This window comes from Numenius arquata, chromosome 18 (genome assembly GCF_964106895.1).
Source record: "Numenius arquata chromosome 18, bNumArq3.hap1.1, whole genome shotgun sequence".
Classification (NCBI taxonomy): Eukaryota; Metazoa; Chordata; class Aves; order Charadriiformes; family Scolopacidae; genus Numenius; species Numenius arquata.
Genome location: NC_133593.1, coordinates 7,413,129 through 7,431,052, shown reverse-complemented (window position 1 = coordinate 7,431,052; position 17,924 = coordinate 7,413,129). Strand labels below are relative to the sequence as shown.

The window sequence follows — 17,924 nt, the reverse complement described above, 5'->3', positions numbered from 1 at the left end:
CAGAAACACCATGCTGCCCTCCCTGTGCAGTTCCATTCCAGGGCACAGCACCCTTGAGCCCCCTGGCAGCCCCGTGCCAGCCCCCCCGTGCAGCTCCATCCCAGGGCACAGTGCCCTGGACCCCCCCAGCAGCGCTTCCCCAGCACCCTGCACCCCCAGGCCCTCTGGTATCATCAGCTCAGTGCTTTACACCCCAAACTCCCTGGGCAGCACCACTCTGGCACCCTGTACCCCTGGGACCCCTGGCAGTGCCAGCCCAGCCTCCTGCACCCCAGGACCCCCTGGCACCAGCTCCACCCCTCAGGAAGCTCCCTTTCATGGCTGGCGCATGGTGCCCACCGACCTCTCCTGCAGCCCCGTGACCACTGAGTCCTCGGCTGGAGATGAGGGTGCGGGTCCCTCGCCTTGCCAGGACACCCCTGAGGGTACCCAGTCCCCACCCCCTGCACCCCCAGAGCAGGGCTCCCCTGGACCCTCTCCCACCGAAGGAGATAGGTCTGAGCATGCTGGATTGGAGGCAGTGGCCACCCCCGTCCCCTCGCCTGAAGTGACCCCGGGTGCTGTATCCTGGATGTTGCCACTGGTGTGGCTGGAGAAGAGCCTCAACGCCTCATCCCTGCTGGAGTCCCTGCGGCACAGCCTGCCCCTGCCCGCATCACAGCGGGATGCCCACACCGGCGTCACCCCTGTGTCCACCGCGGTCGCTGGGACCAGCGTCACCCCTGTGTCCACCGCGGTCGCTGGGACCAGCGTCACCCCTGTGTCCACCGCGGTCGCTGGGACCAGCGTCACCCCTGTGTCCACCGCAGTCGCTGGGACCAGCGTCACCCCTGTGTCCACCACGGTCGCTGGGACCTTCATGACCCCCCGGGACCTGCGGGAGAGGAGCACAAACACGTCCGTGGGTGCCCCCCCCTGTGCCAAGGACAGCGCTGCCGAAACGGACTCCCTGCTCTGGCAGTAAGTGTGGGGATGTGCCCCCCCTGGATGGGGCTGTGGCACCCACGGGCTGTCTCTTCCCCAAGCCTCCTCTCTCTGTCCCCAGCTGTCCCCGGGAGCAGCTGAAGTCCTTGCCACGGGCAGAGCTGGAGGGGCGGCTGGAGAGCACCCTCATCATCATGGAAGCCCTCTCCCTCCGGCTGCGCCACTGGCAGGAGAGCCAGCGGCCGCTGCTCGGCGTGGGGCCGGCCGAGCAGAGGGATGCGCTCACGCAGACGGATGTCACCCGCCCCAAAGGGGTAAGAGTCCTCACTGGTGTGATGCCACCCCATTCCCTGTGGCCTCGGTGCCGTGACAGTGCCCACATGCTGCTAACAGGTCGGTGGCTCCAGCTGGAGCATGGCCCAGCGGGGCTGCTGCGGCACAGCATCATGTGCCCAGTTCAACCTGCTATTTTTGCTGGATTTGAACCCTTTGCACGGAGAAACATCCCTGGCACATATGGGGAGGGGGGGATGGAGAGGTGTCACAGCCAAATGGCTCTTGCTGGACCCCAGGGTGGAGCAGGGCTGGTGCAAACCCCCCTTTGCTCTGCCGGGATGCCCTTAGGAAGAGGAGATCTACTGCAACCTCTATCTCAAGCTGCGGAGGAAAACGGAGGCTCTGCAGCGGCAGCGGGGAGCAGAGCAGGACCTGCAGCGGGAGCTGGAGCTGGCTGCTGCGGGGATGGTGAGTCTCGGCCGTCTGGTGTGCAATGAGCGTGCTGGGTCTCAATCGGGCAGGGCAGACGTGTGCCCAGAGCTGCCTGTGCCAGCGCTGAGAGCGCTGTCTGAGCACTGGTGCACTTGTCCCTTCCCCAGAGCGCCTGGAGCAGGCAGTGCCTCCTGTTTCGGGGCCTCACGGATGATGCCTTTCAGACCTTGCAGGATGAGCAGGGAGCCCTCTCCCAGGAGGTGAGACCCCGCGCAGCCGGGCTGGTCCCCTTTTTCCCCCCCCCAGTTTTGGGAGATGCTGGCACTGCTGGTACACACGGCAGCCGTGGACTATACCCAGTGCCTCCTGGCACTATCTCCTCTCACAGCAGGAGCAGGCGAGGGCCCTGGTGTCGCGGTGCCGGGCTGTGCTGGAGAATGTGCCCGACAAGCTGCGGAGCTGCCTGGAGGAAAGGGATGCCATGAGGCAGCAAGCGGATGAAGCCGTCCGAGCGAAGGAGGAGGTAGAGGGGCAACCAATGTTGGGGGTGTCAGGACAGGATCTGCTGTCCCCATGCTTTTGATGGGGCATCCTGCATCTGCACATCTCCCGGGCGTGAAGGTCTCTCTGGCATCCCAGGGCAAAATCCCGATGTGGCCCTGGAAGTGCTTGTGGCTGCTTGGGGTGGCTGGAGCTCCTTGGGATAGGTTTTTGGCTCATCAGTGTCCTGCTGGGGACGTGTTGGGGTGGCTCCCAGGAGTTGCCCCTCCTGTGACACTGTGCCCAGAGCAGCATCCTTCCCTTGGCAGGGAGATCGCTTCCTGGAGGCCTTCCGTGCCCATGCCAGTGCCCAGATCAGCGCCCGCGACCAGAGCCTGGCCTCCCAGCGAGAGCTGGGCATGCTGCTGGCAGACGCCATCGATGAGCAGGTACTGAGCGGGGGGCCACCTCCAGCTGCCTCTCACCTGGGTCCCTGGGGGGCTAGACAGGCACCCCTGTGTCCTGAGCTTGGGTGATGCTCTGAGCAATGATCTGTGATGGGCTTGGGTCCACCAGAGACTTCTTGGTGCTGCTGCTGGGAAGCTGCTGCAGATCCTGCCTTGGGGCTGGTGCTCGCCTCCCTCCACGGTCATGGAATGTGGCTCCTCCACCATGGCAGCACTGACCTGTTTTTCCTGCCCTACAGGCATCTCTGGCTGCCGAGGCTCAGTCTTTCCGGGAATTCATAGATGCCACCTTTGAAAACCTGGAGGAGGAAAGGAGAGCCCTGGACGTGGAGGTGAGGGTTGTCCCAGTGCGGGGCTGGCGGTGGGCTCAGCCCCTTGTCTCCCTGCCAGTGTGGTGCAGGCTGGTTCCACCTCACTCTGCCCCAGAGCCCTTTGTGCCCTGGATACTGTGGGCAGCCTGGCTGCCGGCCCCAACTGTTGTCACATAGTGGGGCAGTGCCACCAGTTGTCATGACTGCTCTGTCTCTGAGGCTGGCAGGGCCATGCTAAGCTCTGCCTGGTGCCATCTCCCCTCACAGCGGGAAGAGTTGAGGACCCTGGTGTCACGGTGTCGGGCTGTGCTGGAGAATGTGCCTGGCAAGCTGCAGGGCTGCCTGGAGGAGCGGGATGACATGAGACAACAAGCAGACGAAGCTCTTCAAGCCAAGGAGGAGGTAGGGGGTTGCCTAGTGCTGAGTGATGCCTGGCGAGGGGGTCTGGGATGCTCCCCTGCAGCCTGGCTGACCCCAGGCATGGGGGTCCCCTTGGTGTGGGTACACCCCATGAGGAAGAGCAACCCAAAGTGAGCCTGGAGGTCATGGTGTCTCCACAGGCATCCAGCCAACTGGAGGAGACCTCAGTGGCCCTGCGGGATGCAGTGGCTCAGCTGGAGCAGCTGACAGTGGCCAACTCACGCCTCAGCACAGGTAGGGGATGGGTGACATGGGGGCTGGTGCTTCCCCTGTCCCTGCTGACCCCATCTTCCCCTGATGCTGATGGCTCTGCCCCTCACAGATGTGACCTCCCTGATGACAAATCTGGCCAGCCTGGAGCAGGAGAGGGATGCGCTGCAGCAGGAGAACGAGAAGCAGTGGGAGGAGATAGCCCGGTGGGTCTGAGCCCTTGGGACAGTGCATTGGCGTCCCCCACAGCCACCTCCTGCCACTCCTTGCCCCCAAAATGTGATACCCCCTGACCCCGTCCCGTCCCTGCAGGCTGGCACAGCAGAGGGACACCCTACAGCGGGAGTGCAATGGGCTGCTCCAGGAGCTGCGGGAGGCGACCGAGTGCCGGGAGGTAGGAGCTGCCTGACCCTGCCCACGCTGTCACGCGCTGCCGGTCCCCGTCATGGCCTGGCGGGATCGCTGGCGGCTGGTCAGGAGCGGGATTAGCCCTCCCACGGTGGGGGGTAAGCGCAGCAGGGGCGGTTGACATCCTGCACGTAGCGCTTCTCTCCATCCTGCCCGGTGGTGATTCTCTGGTGGGGGGTGGGGATGACAGCTCTCTGGGATAATTCCCCTGGCTGCAGCCATGGTGCTGTCCTCCAGCCTGTCCTATGTCCCTGGTAAACCACTGGTCTCCAGGGTTGGTCTGTTAGGAGCAAAGCTTCCCTGAATTGGAAACAGCACCCTGAGGTGTGGGAGGGACCGTGCTGGGGGTCCCAATGGGCCCCCTCGCATCTCCAGCCAGGTGCTCATGGCTGTGTCCCCCTCCGCCCTCTTGCAGTTCCTCGACCAGGAGAACCGCATGTCCCGCACGCAGCTGCTGGAGCTGGAGGCCAGGCAGAAGTCCTCACTGGCCACCCTGCAGGAGCGCAACTTGCAGTACGAGGAGCTGATGGATTCCCACCAGCGCTTGCGGTACTGACCCTGCTCACTGCCTCCACTTGAACCTCTCTATTTTGGGAAATTGAGCTCCTCCTGGGGGGTGGGGGACATGGCTCCAGTCACTGCTGCCTAGCCAAGTGTGGTTGCCCAGGTGGGTGGAAGAGGCTGTGGGGAAACCAGGCAGACCCCATCTTGGGGGAAGCTGCCTAAATCTGTGGGGTTTGCATCCCCTGGGTCACAGTGGGAGGCAGGAGTGTGAAATGTCCCCATGCCACACTGAGGAGAGGGAACACTGCTCCCACTGATGCTGGTGCCATCCTGCAGGGAAGAGCAGGCTGCCCTCAGCCAGGAGCTGGAGACCACCAAGGCCGAGCTCCGTGACTTGCAGCTCAAGAGGGACAAAGTCTCCTGGTGCTCCACGGACATCACCGAGAGCAAGATGCGGCTGCAGGAGCTCGCCGACTGCCTCAGGGCTGCTCTGCAAGAGGAGGTAGGAGCCCTGCCCCAGGGACAATGACAAGAAGGTGGTCCCAGGGGGGAAACCAGACCCTTGTGGCTCTCCTTGGTGTGGCTTCGAGACACCCCCCCCCCCAGCTTGCTGGGGCAGTGTGGAGCTGTCACAAGCAGCTCTCCGGTGCTGTGCTCACCCTCCCCTCTGAAGGATGAAGATGTCCCATCAAGAAGCAGAGCCTGGACCCCAGCTCCATGGACACCGAGCTGGCAGACACCACGCCGTGCCTGGACCCCTGCGTGCCGCACACCAGCATACCGTACCCCGTACCGTGCCGGGGACTCCTTCGTGGGCAGCGTCCTGAAAGCCGTGTCGGGGAAAGGTGAGCTGGGACCCGCTGGGTGGGCGCTGGGGGGGTCCCTGTGTGGGGATGGGGAGTGCTCCCTCCCGTGCTGGGCATGTGCACTGGTGCTGGGTGAGGAGGAGATCCCAGTGGCATTCCCATGCCCTTCCCTGTGGATTCCCTGGTTGTTCCCTTGTGGCAGCCATGGGTTGGGTCACGGGTCCTGCCAACAGCTGGGGTCTTATCTCTGAGCTCCCTGGGGTGGATGGGTGTGTGGGTGAGCTCTGGTCATGCTCCTTGCAACATGCAGGGCTGGGGACAGCAGCGCCTCTGTCCTTTCTTCTCACAGATGCTGATGAAGCCGCTGGAGGTGGGAGTGTGTTCACCAAGGACAAATCTGCCTCTACACCAAAGCCAATAGGTACTGGGGCTGTCACCCTACCCTGGACCCTGCTCCAAAGTTGCAGGGCTGCCTGCACCAGTGGATGAGCAGCCATGCCTTCCTGCTTGGCTCCATGTCCCCTGGGGCTGACATTCCCTCCATGCCACTCACGAGCCTCTGTCCTGCCCACAGAGCCTGAGGACGGTCTGCTGGAGAGCGTGAAGGAACTGAGATCTGTGGTCTCCAACCTTGCCATGCTGAGTTCCCGCATCCAGGAGCTGGAGCAGAGCGAGTTCAAGGCGCTGCAGACAGAGATGTGAGTTTAGTGGGGGCTCATGTTGAGGGCTGGACATGGGCACTGCTCTCCTGGGCATGGCATCTCCTGCGGGCAGCCTCTCTGGGGTCTCCCTCTTGTCCCAGCTCTGCATTAGACCACCTGCCATGACTAGAAAGGCTTTTTGCAGCTGGCCAGGTTGGTGGGTTGGCCTCTCCCACCATGAGGCTGGTGGGATGCCCAGGATGGGGCTTGATGCTGGGCACCATGCTCCCCACTGGCTCAACCCCGCTATGCTCTCCCAGCTCCGACCTGCAGCTCCAGCTGGAGACGGTGACAGCCGAGAGCCAGGAGAAGATGGATGCCCAGGCTGCCACCATTGCCAAGCTGAACAAGGCGCTGAGGGGCAAGCTACAGGTGAGCCAGTGCCAGAAATGGGCCAGCGCTCACCCCAGGGCAGAGCCAAACTGGGACAGGTGCTGATCTAGGACATGGAGAAATCTGGGTGACCGGCTCTGGTGATGCCCCATGGGTGCTCCTGGCTTGTCTGACCTCGAACATGAGAAAGCCTGCTCCCTCCCTGAGGTCCTGGGCGTGGCAGAGGCTGGGCACTGCCTGACACGGCTTCTTCCCCTCCACAGAATGAGAAGGAGCTGCAGGATGTGGTGAAACAGCAGGAAGAGAAGATGCTGCAACTCATTGACAAAAGCGGGGAAGTCACGGTGTGTGATGGAGGTCTGGCTGGTCTACATGTCTGGGGGTGCCAGCCATGGGACCCCTCTCAGCGTCTCCTTTCTCCCCACAGAGGCTGAAGGGAGAGGTCTCCCAGTTGAAGCGCTCCCTCCAGCGTGCAGAGACAGAGGCCAAGGTGCTGTGGGAGGAGATGCGGGGGCAGGAGCCCAAGGTGGATGCTGTCTATGTCCAGGAGCGAGTCCTGCTGCGGCAGGAGGTGAGGCAGGGGGGCTGCCAGAGCTGAGGGCTCCTTGTGTCACCACCCCCTCAAGACCTTGAGCAGGCAACCAGTGGGATGGCAGGGGACGGCTGCCCCACCCCAGGACTCTTGCTCCACGTTGAGCTCTCAGCGGCCCTCACTCTCTTTGCAGGTGGACAAACTGCGGCTGCTGCTCCTGGAGAAAGAGGATGAGAATCTCCTGCTCTCCGACAAGTACCGGGAACAGGTATGGGGAGCCTCAAGCGCCTGCCCTGGCTTTAGTCCCCTGTCCTGGGCTAGTCTCTGCCTAATTGTGGGGCAGGCTCCTGACAGGCGTCTCCCACCACAGGTCCGAGGGCTGGAGATGAAGCTCCAGCATGCTCAGAAAGTAGTGAGGAGCCATGAGGAGATGCAGGAGAAGATGAAAGAGGTGAGGTTTGCGGTTCATTGCTCACACCCTTACTGTGATTGCAGCAACGCACTAATGCTACTGCCCTCCCCAGGTCCTGTCGGCTATTCCTGACGTGGCAGTGGGCTGCCAGGAGCTCCCCAGCCTGCTGCGGTACTTGGGCCTGAAGCTGGGCAGTGGCAGCAAGGAAGCCGCCGAGCCGCTATAGCCTGTAGCCTGAAACCTTCCTCTTCTTAATGCTGTAATTATGTATTGAATAAAGTTTTGTTGGCTTTTCACCCCGCCTGGTGCATGGATGCAGGAAGCTCTCGGTGCCCTGGGTGGGGACAACTCGTCCAGCCTGTGCCGCCTGTGCCTGCTCCTTCCCCGTCACGGGGCTGTGGGCATGGCTCCCCGCCACCCCAGGCGGTGGTGGGGGACATATGTACCCCCCCTGCCCCCTGCAGTGCTTGCTCTCAATAAGAGGCTGCGTTCCCCAGGCTCCCACCCTGCGGCCCCGGCAGCGCCCGGGCTGACCTAGCTTTCCTCCCCGGGCCCCTGCTCCTCCTCCTCCTGCCCTAGATTCCCTCCTGCCTCCCCCTGTGGAGGGTATCGGAGGCTGGATCCTGTCCCCCCCTATCACAGGGCTGTGGGCCACATGCCTGTTGCATGGGGATGGTTCCCCTCCCAGTGTGGATCCAGCATCCCCTGGGTTGTGGCAAGCTCTGCCTGCCAGGCACTGGGAGCTCCGCCAGCTCCTTCTCCCAGCCCCCGCCTTGGCACCCGCTCCTGCATCGGGAGGGCTCCCTCAGGGCCACCCCTATTCCCAGCCCAGCTCCAAACTTATTTCCCTCCTCCCCTGCTAGGGCATCTCCTGCGGGATCCCCCTCCCGGTGTTCCTGACCCCAAGGATGCTCCCTGCTGCCATGGGGGCCATGCGGCACCTCCCTCCCCCAGCATGGCCCAAAATAGCAGCGTTCAAACAAGTGCTCTGGTTTTTAATGGCCTGTTTCTTCTGCCGGGGGGGGTGGGAATCACCTTCCTCTGCCCTCTGCCCCAGCCTCGCCACCCTGTGTGGGGTGGGTGCTGTGACACCCTGGGTGCTGGCACCTTTATTTACCACCCCCCCACACACACAGAGGAAATGGAGGTGTTTGGGGTTGTGCCTCTATTTACTGGGTGCGTGGGTGGCTTGTGGGGAAGCAGCATTTGCTGCTCCCTGGCATTGCCTCCCTCCCCGCTGCGGCTGTGACCCTGCTGGCAGGGGGTTGGATGCGGCCCCCTGAGGTGAGGGGCCGGCAGTGGGGCCCCCAGGCTGTGCCCGGCTCTGGGATGCGGGGGGAGATGCCTTCTCCTCCCTGGATCAGGGCCACGCGGGGTGGCTGAGCCCTCCTTTTACGGTGGGGATTCAGCAGAGCATAGCCCTGGCAGCTGGCCCCGTGGGGTGAGTGGGGACACCGTTATTGTCCCTGCGCTGGCTCCAGGCAGATTTTCTGGGGGGACTGGTCTCCTGCAGGAGCCCCCACCCTGTCTTGGGAGTCTGGGGCTCTGCACTGCTGGGGCTTGGTCCTTGGAAGAAGAGGTGATGTGGCTGAGGGTCCCTGGCACGGCAGTGGTGCGGTCCCCAGCCTGGGGGTGGCACAGGGAGGTCCCTGGCCCACAGTTGGTATGGGGAAGGTCCCTGTATGGTTTGCAGTGGCAATAGGGTGGCACAATGGGGTCCCCGGGGGGGGGCAAGGGGGTAGGAGGGGGAGTCCCTACCCACAGCCAGGAACAGCACAGCAAGGTCCGCGGCACAGAGGGGTCTCGGGCAGCACAACGGGGTGGCACTGGGGTGGCACAGTGGGGTGCCTGGGTAGCACGGGGGTCCCTGCCTATCACGGGGTGTAACTCAGTTGAGGCCCTGGCCGGGATGGGGGGGGTCATAGAGTGGTCCCCACCAGCAGTAGGGGGTTGCAAAGGGGTGGTACAAGGGGGTCCCCAGCCTGCGTTTGTCACCCTGGGGTCCCGACCAGCGGCAGGGATTACCGGTGAGGGGGTGGGGGGTCAGACGGTGCGTGCGGTGGCGGCAGGGGGGGGCGGAGCGGGCCGGGGGGGCCGGTCCTACCGGGTGCCGCCCCTCCGGTCACGTAGCTCTGCGGCATCGCAGCCCCATTTACCGCGGGACCGGAGCTCGCAGCCCGCAGTCCGCGCCCGCCGCCGCCCGCCCTGCACGGTAAGGGGGAGCCGGGAGCCGGGGTGTGTGTGTGGGGGTGTTCGGCCGGCCGGGGGTACAACCGAGGGAGGGACCCCGACGACGGGAGCCCGCAGCCCCGCCAAGGCTCCGGCGTGCCTCCCTGCGGCGCCGCCGGCGGCATCCCTGGGGTCAGGCAAGGCTGGGGGGGCTCCGAGGCAGAGGGAGCCCCGGGCATGGGGGTGCCGGGGGGTGGGGGGAGCTGGGAGACCCCCCCTGCGCTGGCGCAGTCCGAGCCCAGGCGGTGCCTGCCCGGGGATCGCCGCCACGGGGCGAGTACTGGGTCCTTGGGGCATCCCCGTCGGCGCGGCGGCGCCGGCCCCGGGGCACCCCAGCCCCCGGGTACCCCCAGCCCCGGTTGTGCCGCCGCGGGGGTCTCTCCCTCCCCGGGTAGCGCCATTCCCGGGATATTTTCATCCCCCCCGGTATCCCCATCCCCGGTCTATCGCCATCCGCTGCGTATCTCCCACCCGGGCTATCGCCGGCCCCGCGGTATCTCCATCCCCGACCCCCCCCCCGCTCCCGCCCCGTTCCCTGTCCCGACCCCCCGCGGAGCTGCGCTCCCTCAAGATGGCTGGGCTGGGGGCGGGCGAGCAGGCAGCAAAATGGCTGGGAGCTCCCCGGCATCCTCCACGAGGCCCTGCCCGTCCCGGGGTGAGGGCAGCTGCCTGCTTATGGAACCCCCCCGCCCCGCTGACCGGCAGGGCCGGGGTCCCAGCCACGTGGGGATCCCCGGTCCCCGCAGGATACGGGGAGGGTGGCGGACGGGGGGGGGGCCACCCCGCCGGCGCGTGACTCAGCCCCCGTCTGCTCTGCTCGCAGCCACCGCCACCATGACGCACCAATACCCCGCGCTGACGGCCGAGCAGAAGAAGGAGCTGTCGGACATCGCGCTGCGTATCGTGGCCCCGGGCAAGGGCATCCTGGCCGCCGATGAGTCCGTAGGTGAGTGTGTGGGGGAGATTCTGTCCCGCCACCCCTTTTCCCCTACGCCTGAGGCTGATGAGGGTGCTGGGTGCCCGCAGGGAGCATGGCGAAGCGCCTCAACCAGATTGGGGTGGAGAACACGGAGGAGAACCGCCGGCTGTACCGCCAGATCCTCTTCAGCGCCGACAGCCGGGTGAAGAAATGCATCGGGGGCGTCATCTTCTTCCACGAGACCATGTACCAGAAGGCTGATGATGGCACCCCCTTCGTCCAGATGATCAAGGACAAGGGCATCGTTGTGGGCATCAAGGTGTGGGGGGTGTCCAGCGGGTTTGTGGGGTGCTGAGGGTGCTCAGAGGGTGCTGGTGGGGCTCAGCGCCGCCTTCCCCTTCTCTCCACAGGTAGACAAGGGTGTTGTGCCGCTGGCTGGGACAGATGGCGAGACCACCACGCAGGGTAGGTGGAGTGGGTAGTGGGGTAGCGGCTGTGGGGCTTGGGGCTGCGGGGCTGACTCACTGCCCAACAGGTCTGGATGGGCTGTCGGAGCGCTGTGCCCAGTACAAGAAAGATGGGGCCGACTTCGCCAAGTGGCGCTGCGTGCTGAAGATCAGCGACAACACCCCCTCTGCACTCGCCATCATGGAGAACGCCAACGTCCTGGCCCGCTATGCCAGCATCTGCCAGCAGGTACGTTCCTGTGGCCAGGCACCATCCCACAGGATGGGCACAGATCTATGGGGCTCAGCATTGCCCCTGTGCCTGGGTGGGCATCACCCATGGGGCCAGGCATTACCCCACCGGAATGGGCATCACCAGCAATGGTGGACATTGAACATTGGGGCTGAGCATCGCCCCCCAGGTCCAGGCATTGGCCCTACATTGTCATGGGGCCAGGAGGATGCCCAGGGACATCCCCATAATGGTATCTGCCTGGTGTTTGCAGAACGGTATCGTGCCCATCGTGGAGCCAGAGATCCTGCCTGATGGTGACCATGACCTCAAGCGGTGCCAGTACGTGACGGAGAAGGTGAGCAGTGGAGCGGGCAGCAGGGTGGGCACCATGCCATGCTGTGCCATGTATCGGGGGACTCCACACTGCCTGTCCTCCCCAGGTGCTGGCAGCTGTCTACAAGGCACTCAGCGACCACCACGTCTACCTGGAGGGGACCCTGCTGAAACCCAACATGGTGACCCCCGGGCACTCCTGCCCCACCAAGTACAGCCCTGAGGAGATTGCCATGGCCACTGTCACCGCCCTGCGCCGCACTGTGCCCCCAGCCGTGCCAGGTACTGGCACCAGGATGTGGTGGGGACCAGGAGGGGAATGCCCTGTAGCCCCCCTGGTGCCATTACCCTGCTCTCTGCAGGTGTTACCTTCCTCTCCGGGGGTCAGAGTGAGGAGGAGGCTTCCATTAACCTCAACGCCATCAACACGTGCCCACTGATGCGGCCATGGGCTCTCACCTTCTCCTACGGACGGGCACTGCAGGCATCGGCACTCAGCGCCTGGCGCGGGCAGCGGGACAATGCCACCGCCGCCACCGAGGAGTTTGTCAAGCGCGCAGAGGTGATGGGGATGGCCCCCGCAAGAGAGGGGTGCTGGGGACTGCGTCCCATGGGGGACACCAAGGGCCGTGTCCCAGTGGGGTGATGGGGACACCGAGGGGTGTGTCCCCGTGGGAAGGGGTACACTGATGACCATGCCCCTTGGGATAAGGGATGTTGAGGGCCATGTCACACAGGGTGAAAGGAGACGCCAAGGGCTGTGCCCCACAGGACAAGGGGTGCCAAGGACCGTGGTCCTCATGGAGGGGACACAGTACTGTCTCCGTGGGAGACATTCCCCACAGGGGAATGGGGGATGCCAAGGGCCAGGTCCCTGTGGGACCCCTAGGGTGACATGGGACATTGAGGCCTCTGTCCTTGTGGGAAGAGGGCTGCAAAAGTCCCATGGGGTGACGGGGCACACCAAGGGTTGTGCCCAGTGAGGTGGCGGATGCCAAGGGCTCTGTCCCTTTGGGAGGGGGATGCCAGGGGCTGTATTGTTGCAAGGGCATGGGGACACCGAGGACTATGTCCCCATGGGCTGGGGGACCCTGAAGGCAGTATCCCCAGGGGCTGGGGGACCCCGAGGGCCATACCCCACTGGAGCTGGGGGCCGCTGACGTTTCCTTTCCCTGCAGGTGAACGGGCTGGCAGCGCTGGGCAAGTATGAGGGCAGCGGGGACGACTCGGGGGCCGCCGGGCAGTCCCTCTACGTGGCCAACCACGCGTACTGAGCCCCGGCTGGGCGCCCCACCGGCCCCGGCCCCCACCCCGGCCCCCTCCCCGCCACTGCTTACACCCCGCTTCCACCCCAGCCACCCAGGGGAGCCGCCACGCGGGGAGGGGAAGGGGAGCGCGCCCCGTGGGCCAGCCCCACACCCGCCACGTCTGCAGATGAAATGGGGGGCCTGGGTTACCCGGACCCCGCAGGGAGCCATTCGGGTGCCCCTTTGGCGGGGGGCTCCGGCCAGGCTGTTGTGTGGGGGAGCCCTGGCCGCGTGGGGGGCAGGAGAGGAGGCCTGGGGGTGCCCCTGCCCTGCCGTAGCTTCGCAGTCCCGGTCGCTGCCGCCCTTGGGGCGCCTGTGTTGTGTTTGCCGTGTGCACCCCGTGTACCAAATAGCCTAACAACGAATAAACGGTAGAGACAGCGCTGTGCCGCCTCCTCCCTCACCGCCGGGCACCATGGGGGGACCGTGCCTCATCCCTCGGCTGGGTTTGGGCACCCCTTGCAGCGTCTTGTGCTCACTCATGCAATGAGTTGTGCCTGGTCTCAGCTCACCCACACTCATCGCGGGGCACTGGGAGCTGATAGGAGTGGCTGGGCTCTCTCTACGAGCCTTGGGGCGGGTGAGGAGCCCTTGGGGAGCCCCTGTTTCCCCCCCCGTCCCCCGTTTCCAGCTCCCTTTCCCAGGCGCGGTGCTCGGCGCTGCACAGGCACGGCTTGTCCCTCCGCGGCACTCGTAGAGGCCTTGCGGCCAGAAGCCCGCCTCCTCAGGGCGGGTACCGCGCTCTGATTGGTCTCTCTGCCCGCTCGTCTGCGCCACCGCCCTCCGGCCTCCACGCCTATTGGCTGTCGTGAGGACTGGGAGCTCTGATTGGCTGGGCTAGGCGCAGGCCCCGCCCTCCCCGGCTGATGCGGGAAGTGAAGATGGCGGCGGCGGCGGCGATAGCGGCGGATGAAGCAGGTACCGGTGGCCTTCGGGGGTCGCTCTCCCTCGCCCCCAGCCCCTGTCCCCGGACCCGGTGAGCCGGGCTGGTGCTGAGCGCTGTCCCCGCAGAGCGGGCGCGGGGCCGGCGGGCCGCCCTCTCCTTCGCCGCCATCGCCGTGCTGCTGGGGCTGCCGCTGTGGTGGAGGACGACCGAGACCTACCGCGCCGCGCTGCCCTACGGGGACATCGACGGGCTGGGACAGCTGCCGGTGAGCGCCGGGAGGGGGCCGGGACAGCGGGTCCCCGGGCTGGGGTGCCCCGGGCTGACGCCTCTGCTCAGTTCCAGCTGGCCGTGCCCGTCGCCGTGGTCTTCGCCCCGGGGTCGGTGCCCGGGGACCTGCCGAGGCCGCTGCCCTTCAGGGACGTGCAGGAGCTGGAGCTTTCCGTGAACCGTGAGAGACACCCCCTCCCCCCCACCTCGCCTGTCCCCAACCCGTGTGTCCCTCCCGGGTGGCTTCATCCTTCCCCGGGATGTCCCTGCCTGTCCGTGGCTTCTGTCCCCGGGTGGCTGTCACCGGCTGTCACCCCAGAGCTCCCCGCACCCGTGTCTGCCAGCACCATCCCGTCCTGAGCTGGCAGAACAGGGGAGCAGTGGGGATAGCAAGGTCCCCAGCGTGCCAAAGGGAAGAGACTATCCCCCCTCCTTGGGGACAGGGCTGATGGCAACCCCTGGGGGTGTGGGACGTGCCCTGGCTGGCGTGGGTCAGTTCTGCTTGCCAACACGGACTAGCTGAGACCGTGTGTTGCAATGGGTCAGTCAGCTGAGGTTGGAGCTGGCGCCCAAAGGACCTTGTGGCATGTGTCCCCCTGCGGCTGTCCCTTGTCGCTCTTAGCGCCTGTCCCCTATGAAGTGCTGGGACTGGTGGCTTCACTCTGGTTTTCTCCCTGGCAGTGAGAACCACTGTCACGTCCCGCTACGAGATGATCTATCGCAGCACCACGGCTCGGGAGGAGGCAGCGCTGGGGGCAGCTACTGCCCAAGGTACCGAGAGGAGGGATCGCGGTGGCTGGGGGAGCTCCGTGGAGGACCAGGCTCCTCTTTCTGAGGCTGGTTGAGCTGAGGACTCGGCCTCACTGCATCTCAGGGTGGGACGGGGATTGGAGTGAAATTTCCAACCCTGCTAACGCCTCCATCTTTCCCCAGAGGCTGACGCTGCTCTGCACCTGCTGCAGGACGCCTCGTTGGGCTCTCTGACCATGTACGTGGTCCCTGAAACCTCCTCTCTCCTGCCTCAGGTAGGGAGCAGCACCCTGCTGTGCCAGCCTCGGCTTATTTCACCCTGTTCTCCGCACCATGCTGTTCTCGGGTGTGTTGGTGGGAGCCAGCCTTCACCCCTGCCCCTTCCCCAGGGCATCAGCGTCTACGTGGGGAAGCACCGCAGTGCCCTGGTGAGGGCTGGGGGGGGTCTAGCTGTTCTCCATGCCCGCCTCCGGCAGCTCACGCAGGTGATGTCCTTCACGGCCAGCTCCATCACCGCTGCCCTCTCGGACCGTGTGCCCGACGGCCAGCTCGGCCCTGATGCCCGGCGGCACTTGAAATCCAGCCTGGGTATGGATGTGTGTGCTAGCTCCGTTCCCTGAGCTGGGAAAGGCTCTGGGGGAAACGCTGTTCCTGCTGTACCTGTAGCATCCCTGGATGTTTTCTGGCGTCACAGACCCTGGGGTCTTCCCTTTACCATTGCTTTGGGCTGGGATCCGTGCTGCAGTTTTTGCGTGTTGGGTCGCTGGTGCACAACCCTGCATTGGGGTGGGTCAGGGAGGAGAGGGTCATGTCCTGCTTCTCTTGGGAGCTCTCTCATGGCCACATGACCGGCCTTGACATCTACAGGCAGTGGCCGTGCCAGTGTCTCACAGGCTGTGGGCCCTTGGCAGGGTACGAGATCACTTTCAGCCTGCTGAACCCCGACCCCAAATCCCACGCTGTGGAGTGGGACATCGAGGAAGCCGTGAACCGCTACGTGCAGCCTGTCCTGGACAAACTGAGCTTGGTGGCCAACTTCTCTGTTGACTCGCAGGTGAGGGCTGGGAGAGGTGATGGGGATAAGCCCAGCCTTGGCCGTGCTGGGTGCTCCGGGACATGCTTCTCTGCCAGCAACGTCTTTGTTGTGTGTCTGCAGATCCTGTACTATGCCGTCCTAGGAGTGACACCACGCTTTGATAAGGAGTCCTCCAGCTTCCTCCTGAGCGCCCACAGCCTCCCGCACGTCATCAACCCTGTGGAGGCCCGGCTGGGTGAGCACTGTGGAAGCAGGAGCAGGGCTGGGCTCTGCCCCAGCACTGCGTGTGGGCAGTCTGCTCTTGCTGTCCCTGCCACCCAGGGGACTTCTCTGACTCTGTTCTGCTGCAGGCTCCAGCGCTGCCTCGCTCTACCCTGTGCTGAACTTCCTGCTGTATGTGCCAGAGCGTTCCCACTCTCCCTTGTACATCCAGGACAAGGATGGAGCCCCAGTGAGCACCAATGCCTTCCACAGCCCCCGCTGGGGTGGCATCATGGTATGGGACTGTGGGCGTGCTGGCAGCGCTTAGACAAGTGGTGGCTCCCCGTCCCCTGCTGGTCCCTGGGGTCCGGCTGTGCCTCACTGATGCTCTCCTGCAGGTTTACAACGTTGAAGCCCCTTCTTCCCCCCAAGCTTCCCTCCCGCTGCATGTGGACGTCGACATGGTGCGAGTGATGGAGGTTTTTCTGGCCCAGCTCCGGTGAGGATGTGGCTCTTCCCTCCCTTGGCCTTGGTGTGCTCTCCTGGCACACGCGGAAATCGAACGGGTCAGAACAGGCCGTATCCGTGCAGCTTGTTCACTCCTCTATGGGCTCTGGGAGGCTGAGGGTGGCTTTTTGTGGCCTTTGAGGAGCTGACCCCCAGCCAGCGCTGCTCTCTGGCCAGTGTTGCTGGTGCATCTTCCATCTCCTGGGGTGGGAGCCTTGTCTTGTCCTGCCCCTTATGCAGGAGGCCATCAGGTGTGGGTTGAGCCCTGCCAAGACTGAATGTAGCAGAGAAGGGGAAAAGTGTGGAGCGTGCGTGGGTCCATGGGCTTGTGGTGTGGGCTGGGACCTTCTCCTCTACTCCCAGGTTACTGTTTGGGTTATCTCGGGAGGAACTGCCCCCTGAGTTCCTGCTGGAGAGACCAGGGAACGAGGGGCTGGCCGACTGGGAGCTGGACCGCCTGCTCTGGGCCCACACGGTGGAGAACATCGCCACCGTGTCCACCACCTTGACCTCGCTGGCCCAGCTCCTGGACAAGATTGGGAATATTGTCATCAAAGACGATGTTGCCTCTGAGGTAGGGCTGTGGTGTTGCTGTCCCTGTGCAGACCGTGAGCTCTTGCTGGTGTGCTTCTGCCCAGACCTGGCAGCGAGTGAGACCCTCAGGCTTGTTCCTGTGGTTCTCCCTCGGTCAGGAACTGACCATCGGTGTTGTTGCCACACAGGTGTACCGAGCAGTGGCCTCAGTGCAGAGCGCTATGGCCGAGCTTGCCGCAGGCCACCTGCACTCAGCTTTCCAGGCCAGCAAGGAGGCAGTCACCTCCTCGGAGCGGGCCTTCTTCGACCCGTCTCTCCTCCATCTCCTCTACTTCCCTGATGACCAGAAATTTGCCATCTACATCCCGCTCTTCCTGCCCATGGCTGTTCCCATTCTCCTCTCTCTGGCCAAGATCGTCCGGGAGACCAGGCAGCGTAAGAAGGAGCCCACCAAGGTGGACTGAGCCCATCGCAATGATGCCCTGCCTTGGGGCTGGGGCTGTCCCCACCTCGTGCAGTGTGTTGTCATGGACCCATGGCCCAAGAAGGTCCCCAGAACTGTGTCAGGGCTGTGCCCTGCCTGGGTCTGACATGGCCAAAGATGCAGGAGATGGGAAGAGAGGTTGCTTTGAGGGGTGGGAGTTGTTCTCAATCTGGGTCCTGAGCCCCCCACCCAGCAACGCTGAGATCCAAGAGGAGGGAGGGGGCTCCCCGTGGCCTTGCACTGTGTTCAGAACAAGCTGCTGGATGAATAAAGAAAAACCCTGGTTGTGCGAAGACCTGGTGTGGGGCTGCGTGACCCTCATCTGCTTTGCCATTAGCCCTCCGGGGGTGCCTGTTGCCCTACCTTCCCCTTGCCCAGCTTCCTTCCCCCTGCGTGCCCCCACCATTGCTTTATGGGGTCTGGCTCCTGTCAGACACACATTTGGCCACTTACATGTATTTAGCCCAAAGCACTTGGGGAATTTAACACAATTTATGGGGTTTGGATGTTGGGGGTCAGTTCTTACTGAAGGGGGATCCATCTCTTGTTGATGGGTATTGGGGCAGAGCCTCCT

The 17,924-nt window shown here is 64.4% G+C and overlaps 3 protein-coding genes across 4 annotated transcripts; all 3 read left to right on the top strand.

Moving 5' to 3' along the window:
• The first annotated feature begins 328 nt into the window (after nt 1-328).
• On the top strand, nt 329-7,442 carry SPAG5 (sperm associated antigen 5). Its single transcript, XM_074160893.1, has 22 exons — nt 329-960; nt 1,046-1,238; nt 1,549-1,668; nt 1,800-1,892; nt 2,021-2,155; nt 2,442-2,561; nt 2,819-2,911; nt 3,158-3,292; nt 3,451-3,544; nt 3,633-3,726; nt 3,833-3,914; nt 4,344-4,477; nt 4,769-4,934; nt 5,106-5,277; nt 5,588-5,659; nt 5,813-5,936; nt 6,200-6,311; nt 6,536-6,616; nt 6,700-6,843; nt 6,998-7,072; nt 7,175-7,255; nt 7,329-7,442. The coding sequence occupies exons 1-22, from the start codon at nt 329-331 to the stop codon at nt 7,440-7,442; spliced, it is 3,066 nt and encodes a 1,021-aa protein (XP_074016994.1).
• Nucleotides 7,443-9,358: 1,916 nt separating this feature from the next.
• Nucleotides 9,359-13,069, top strand: ALDOC (aldolase, fructose-bisphosphate C). Its single transcript, XM_074160610.1, has 9 exons — nt 9,359-9,428; nt 10,269-10,391; nt 10,472-10,683; nt 10,775-10,829; nt 10,900-11,060; nt 11,317-11,400; nt 11,486-11,660; nt 11,741-11,940; nt 12,557-13,069. Exons 2-9 carry the CDS (start codon nt 10,280-10,282, stop codon nt 12,650-12,652), a joined length of 1,095 nt encoding a protein of 364 aa, XP_074016711.1. The 5' UTR covers nt 9,359-9,428; nt 10,269-10,279; the 3' UTR covers nt 12,653-13,069.
• A 483-nt stretch (nt 13,070-13,552) lies between these two features.
• On the top strand, nt 13,553-17,641 carry PIGS (phosphatidylinositol glycan anchor biosynthesis class S). Of its 2 annotated transcripts, none has more exons than XM_074160639.1 (12): nt 13,553-13,603; nt 13,697-13,836; nt 13,908-14,019; nt 14,520-14,609; nt 14,772-14,863; nt 14,978-15,176; nt 15,500-15,642; nt 15,745-15,859; nt 15,975-16,120; nt 16,224-16,324; nt 16,696-16,906; nt 17,055-17,641. In XM_074160639.1, the coding sequence occupies exons 1-12, from the start codon at nt 13,567-13,569 to the stop codon at nt 17,328-17,330; spliced, it is 1,662 nt and encodes a 553-aa protein (XP_074016740.1). In that variant the 5' UTR covers nt 13,553-13,566; the 3' UTR covers nt 17,331-17,641. The 2 variants fall into 2 exon arrangements, with proteins under 2 accessions (XP_074016740.1, XP_074016742.1); XM_074160641.1 differs by having other exon boundaries at nt 13,557-13,603; nt 15,065-15,176.
• Nucleotides 17,642-17,924: the final 283 nt, after the last annotated feature.

What these genes read in the sequence shown, in the direction of transcription:
- SPAG5 (XM_074160893.1), top strand. Translation starts at nt 329, where the DNA reads ATGGTGCCCACCGACCTCTCCTGCAGCCCCGTGACCACTGAGTCCTCG. An exon ending in ATGTCACCCGCCCCAAAGGG is followed by an intron (nt 1,239 to 1,548) that starts GTAAGAGTCCTC and finishes GGATGCCCTTAG; the next exon opens with GAAGAGGAGATCTACTGCAA. An exon ending in GGAGAGCCCTGGACGTGGAG is followed by an intron (nt 2,912 to 3,157) that starts GTGAGGGTTGTC and finishes CTCCCCTCACAG; the next exon opens with CGGGAAGAGTTGAGGACCCT.
- ALDOC (XM_074160610.1), top strand. Translation starts at nt 10,280, where the DNA reads ATGACGCACCAATACCCCGCGCTGACGGCCGAGCAGAAGAAGGAGCTG. An exon ending in GCCAGTACGTGACGGAGAAG is followed by an intron (nt 11,401 to 11,485) that starts GTGAGCAGTGGA and finishes TGTCCTCCCCAG; the next exon opens with GTGCTGGCAGCTGTCTACAA. An exon ending in TGTGCCCCCAGCCGTGCCAG is followed by an intron (nt 11,661 to 11,740) that starts GTACTGGCACCA and finishes TGCTCTCTGCAG; the next exon opens with GTGTTACCTTCCTCTCCGGG.
- PIGS (XM_074160639.1), top strand. Translation starts at nt 13,567, where the DNA reads ATGGCGGCGGCGGCGGCGATAGCGGCGGATGAAGCAG. An exon ending in GCACTTGAAATCCAGCCTGG is followed by an intron (nt 15,177 to 15,499) that starts GTATGGATGTGT and finishes GGCCCTTGGCAG; the next exon opens with GGTACGAGATCACTTTCAGC. An exon ending in ACTTCTCTGTTGACTCGCAG is followed by an intron (nt 15,643 to 15,744) that starts GTGAGGGCTGGG and finishes GTGTGTCTGCAG; the next exon opens with ATCCTGTACTATGCCGTCCT.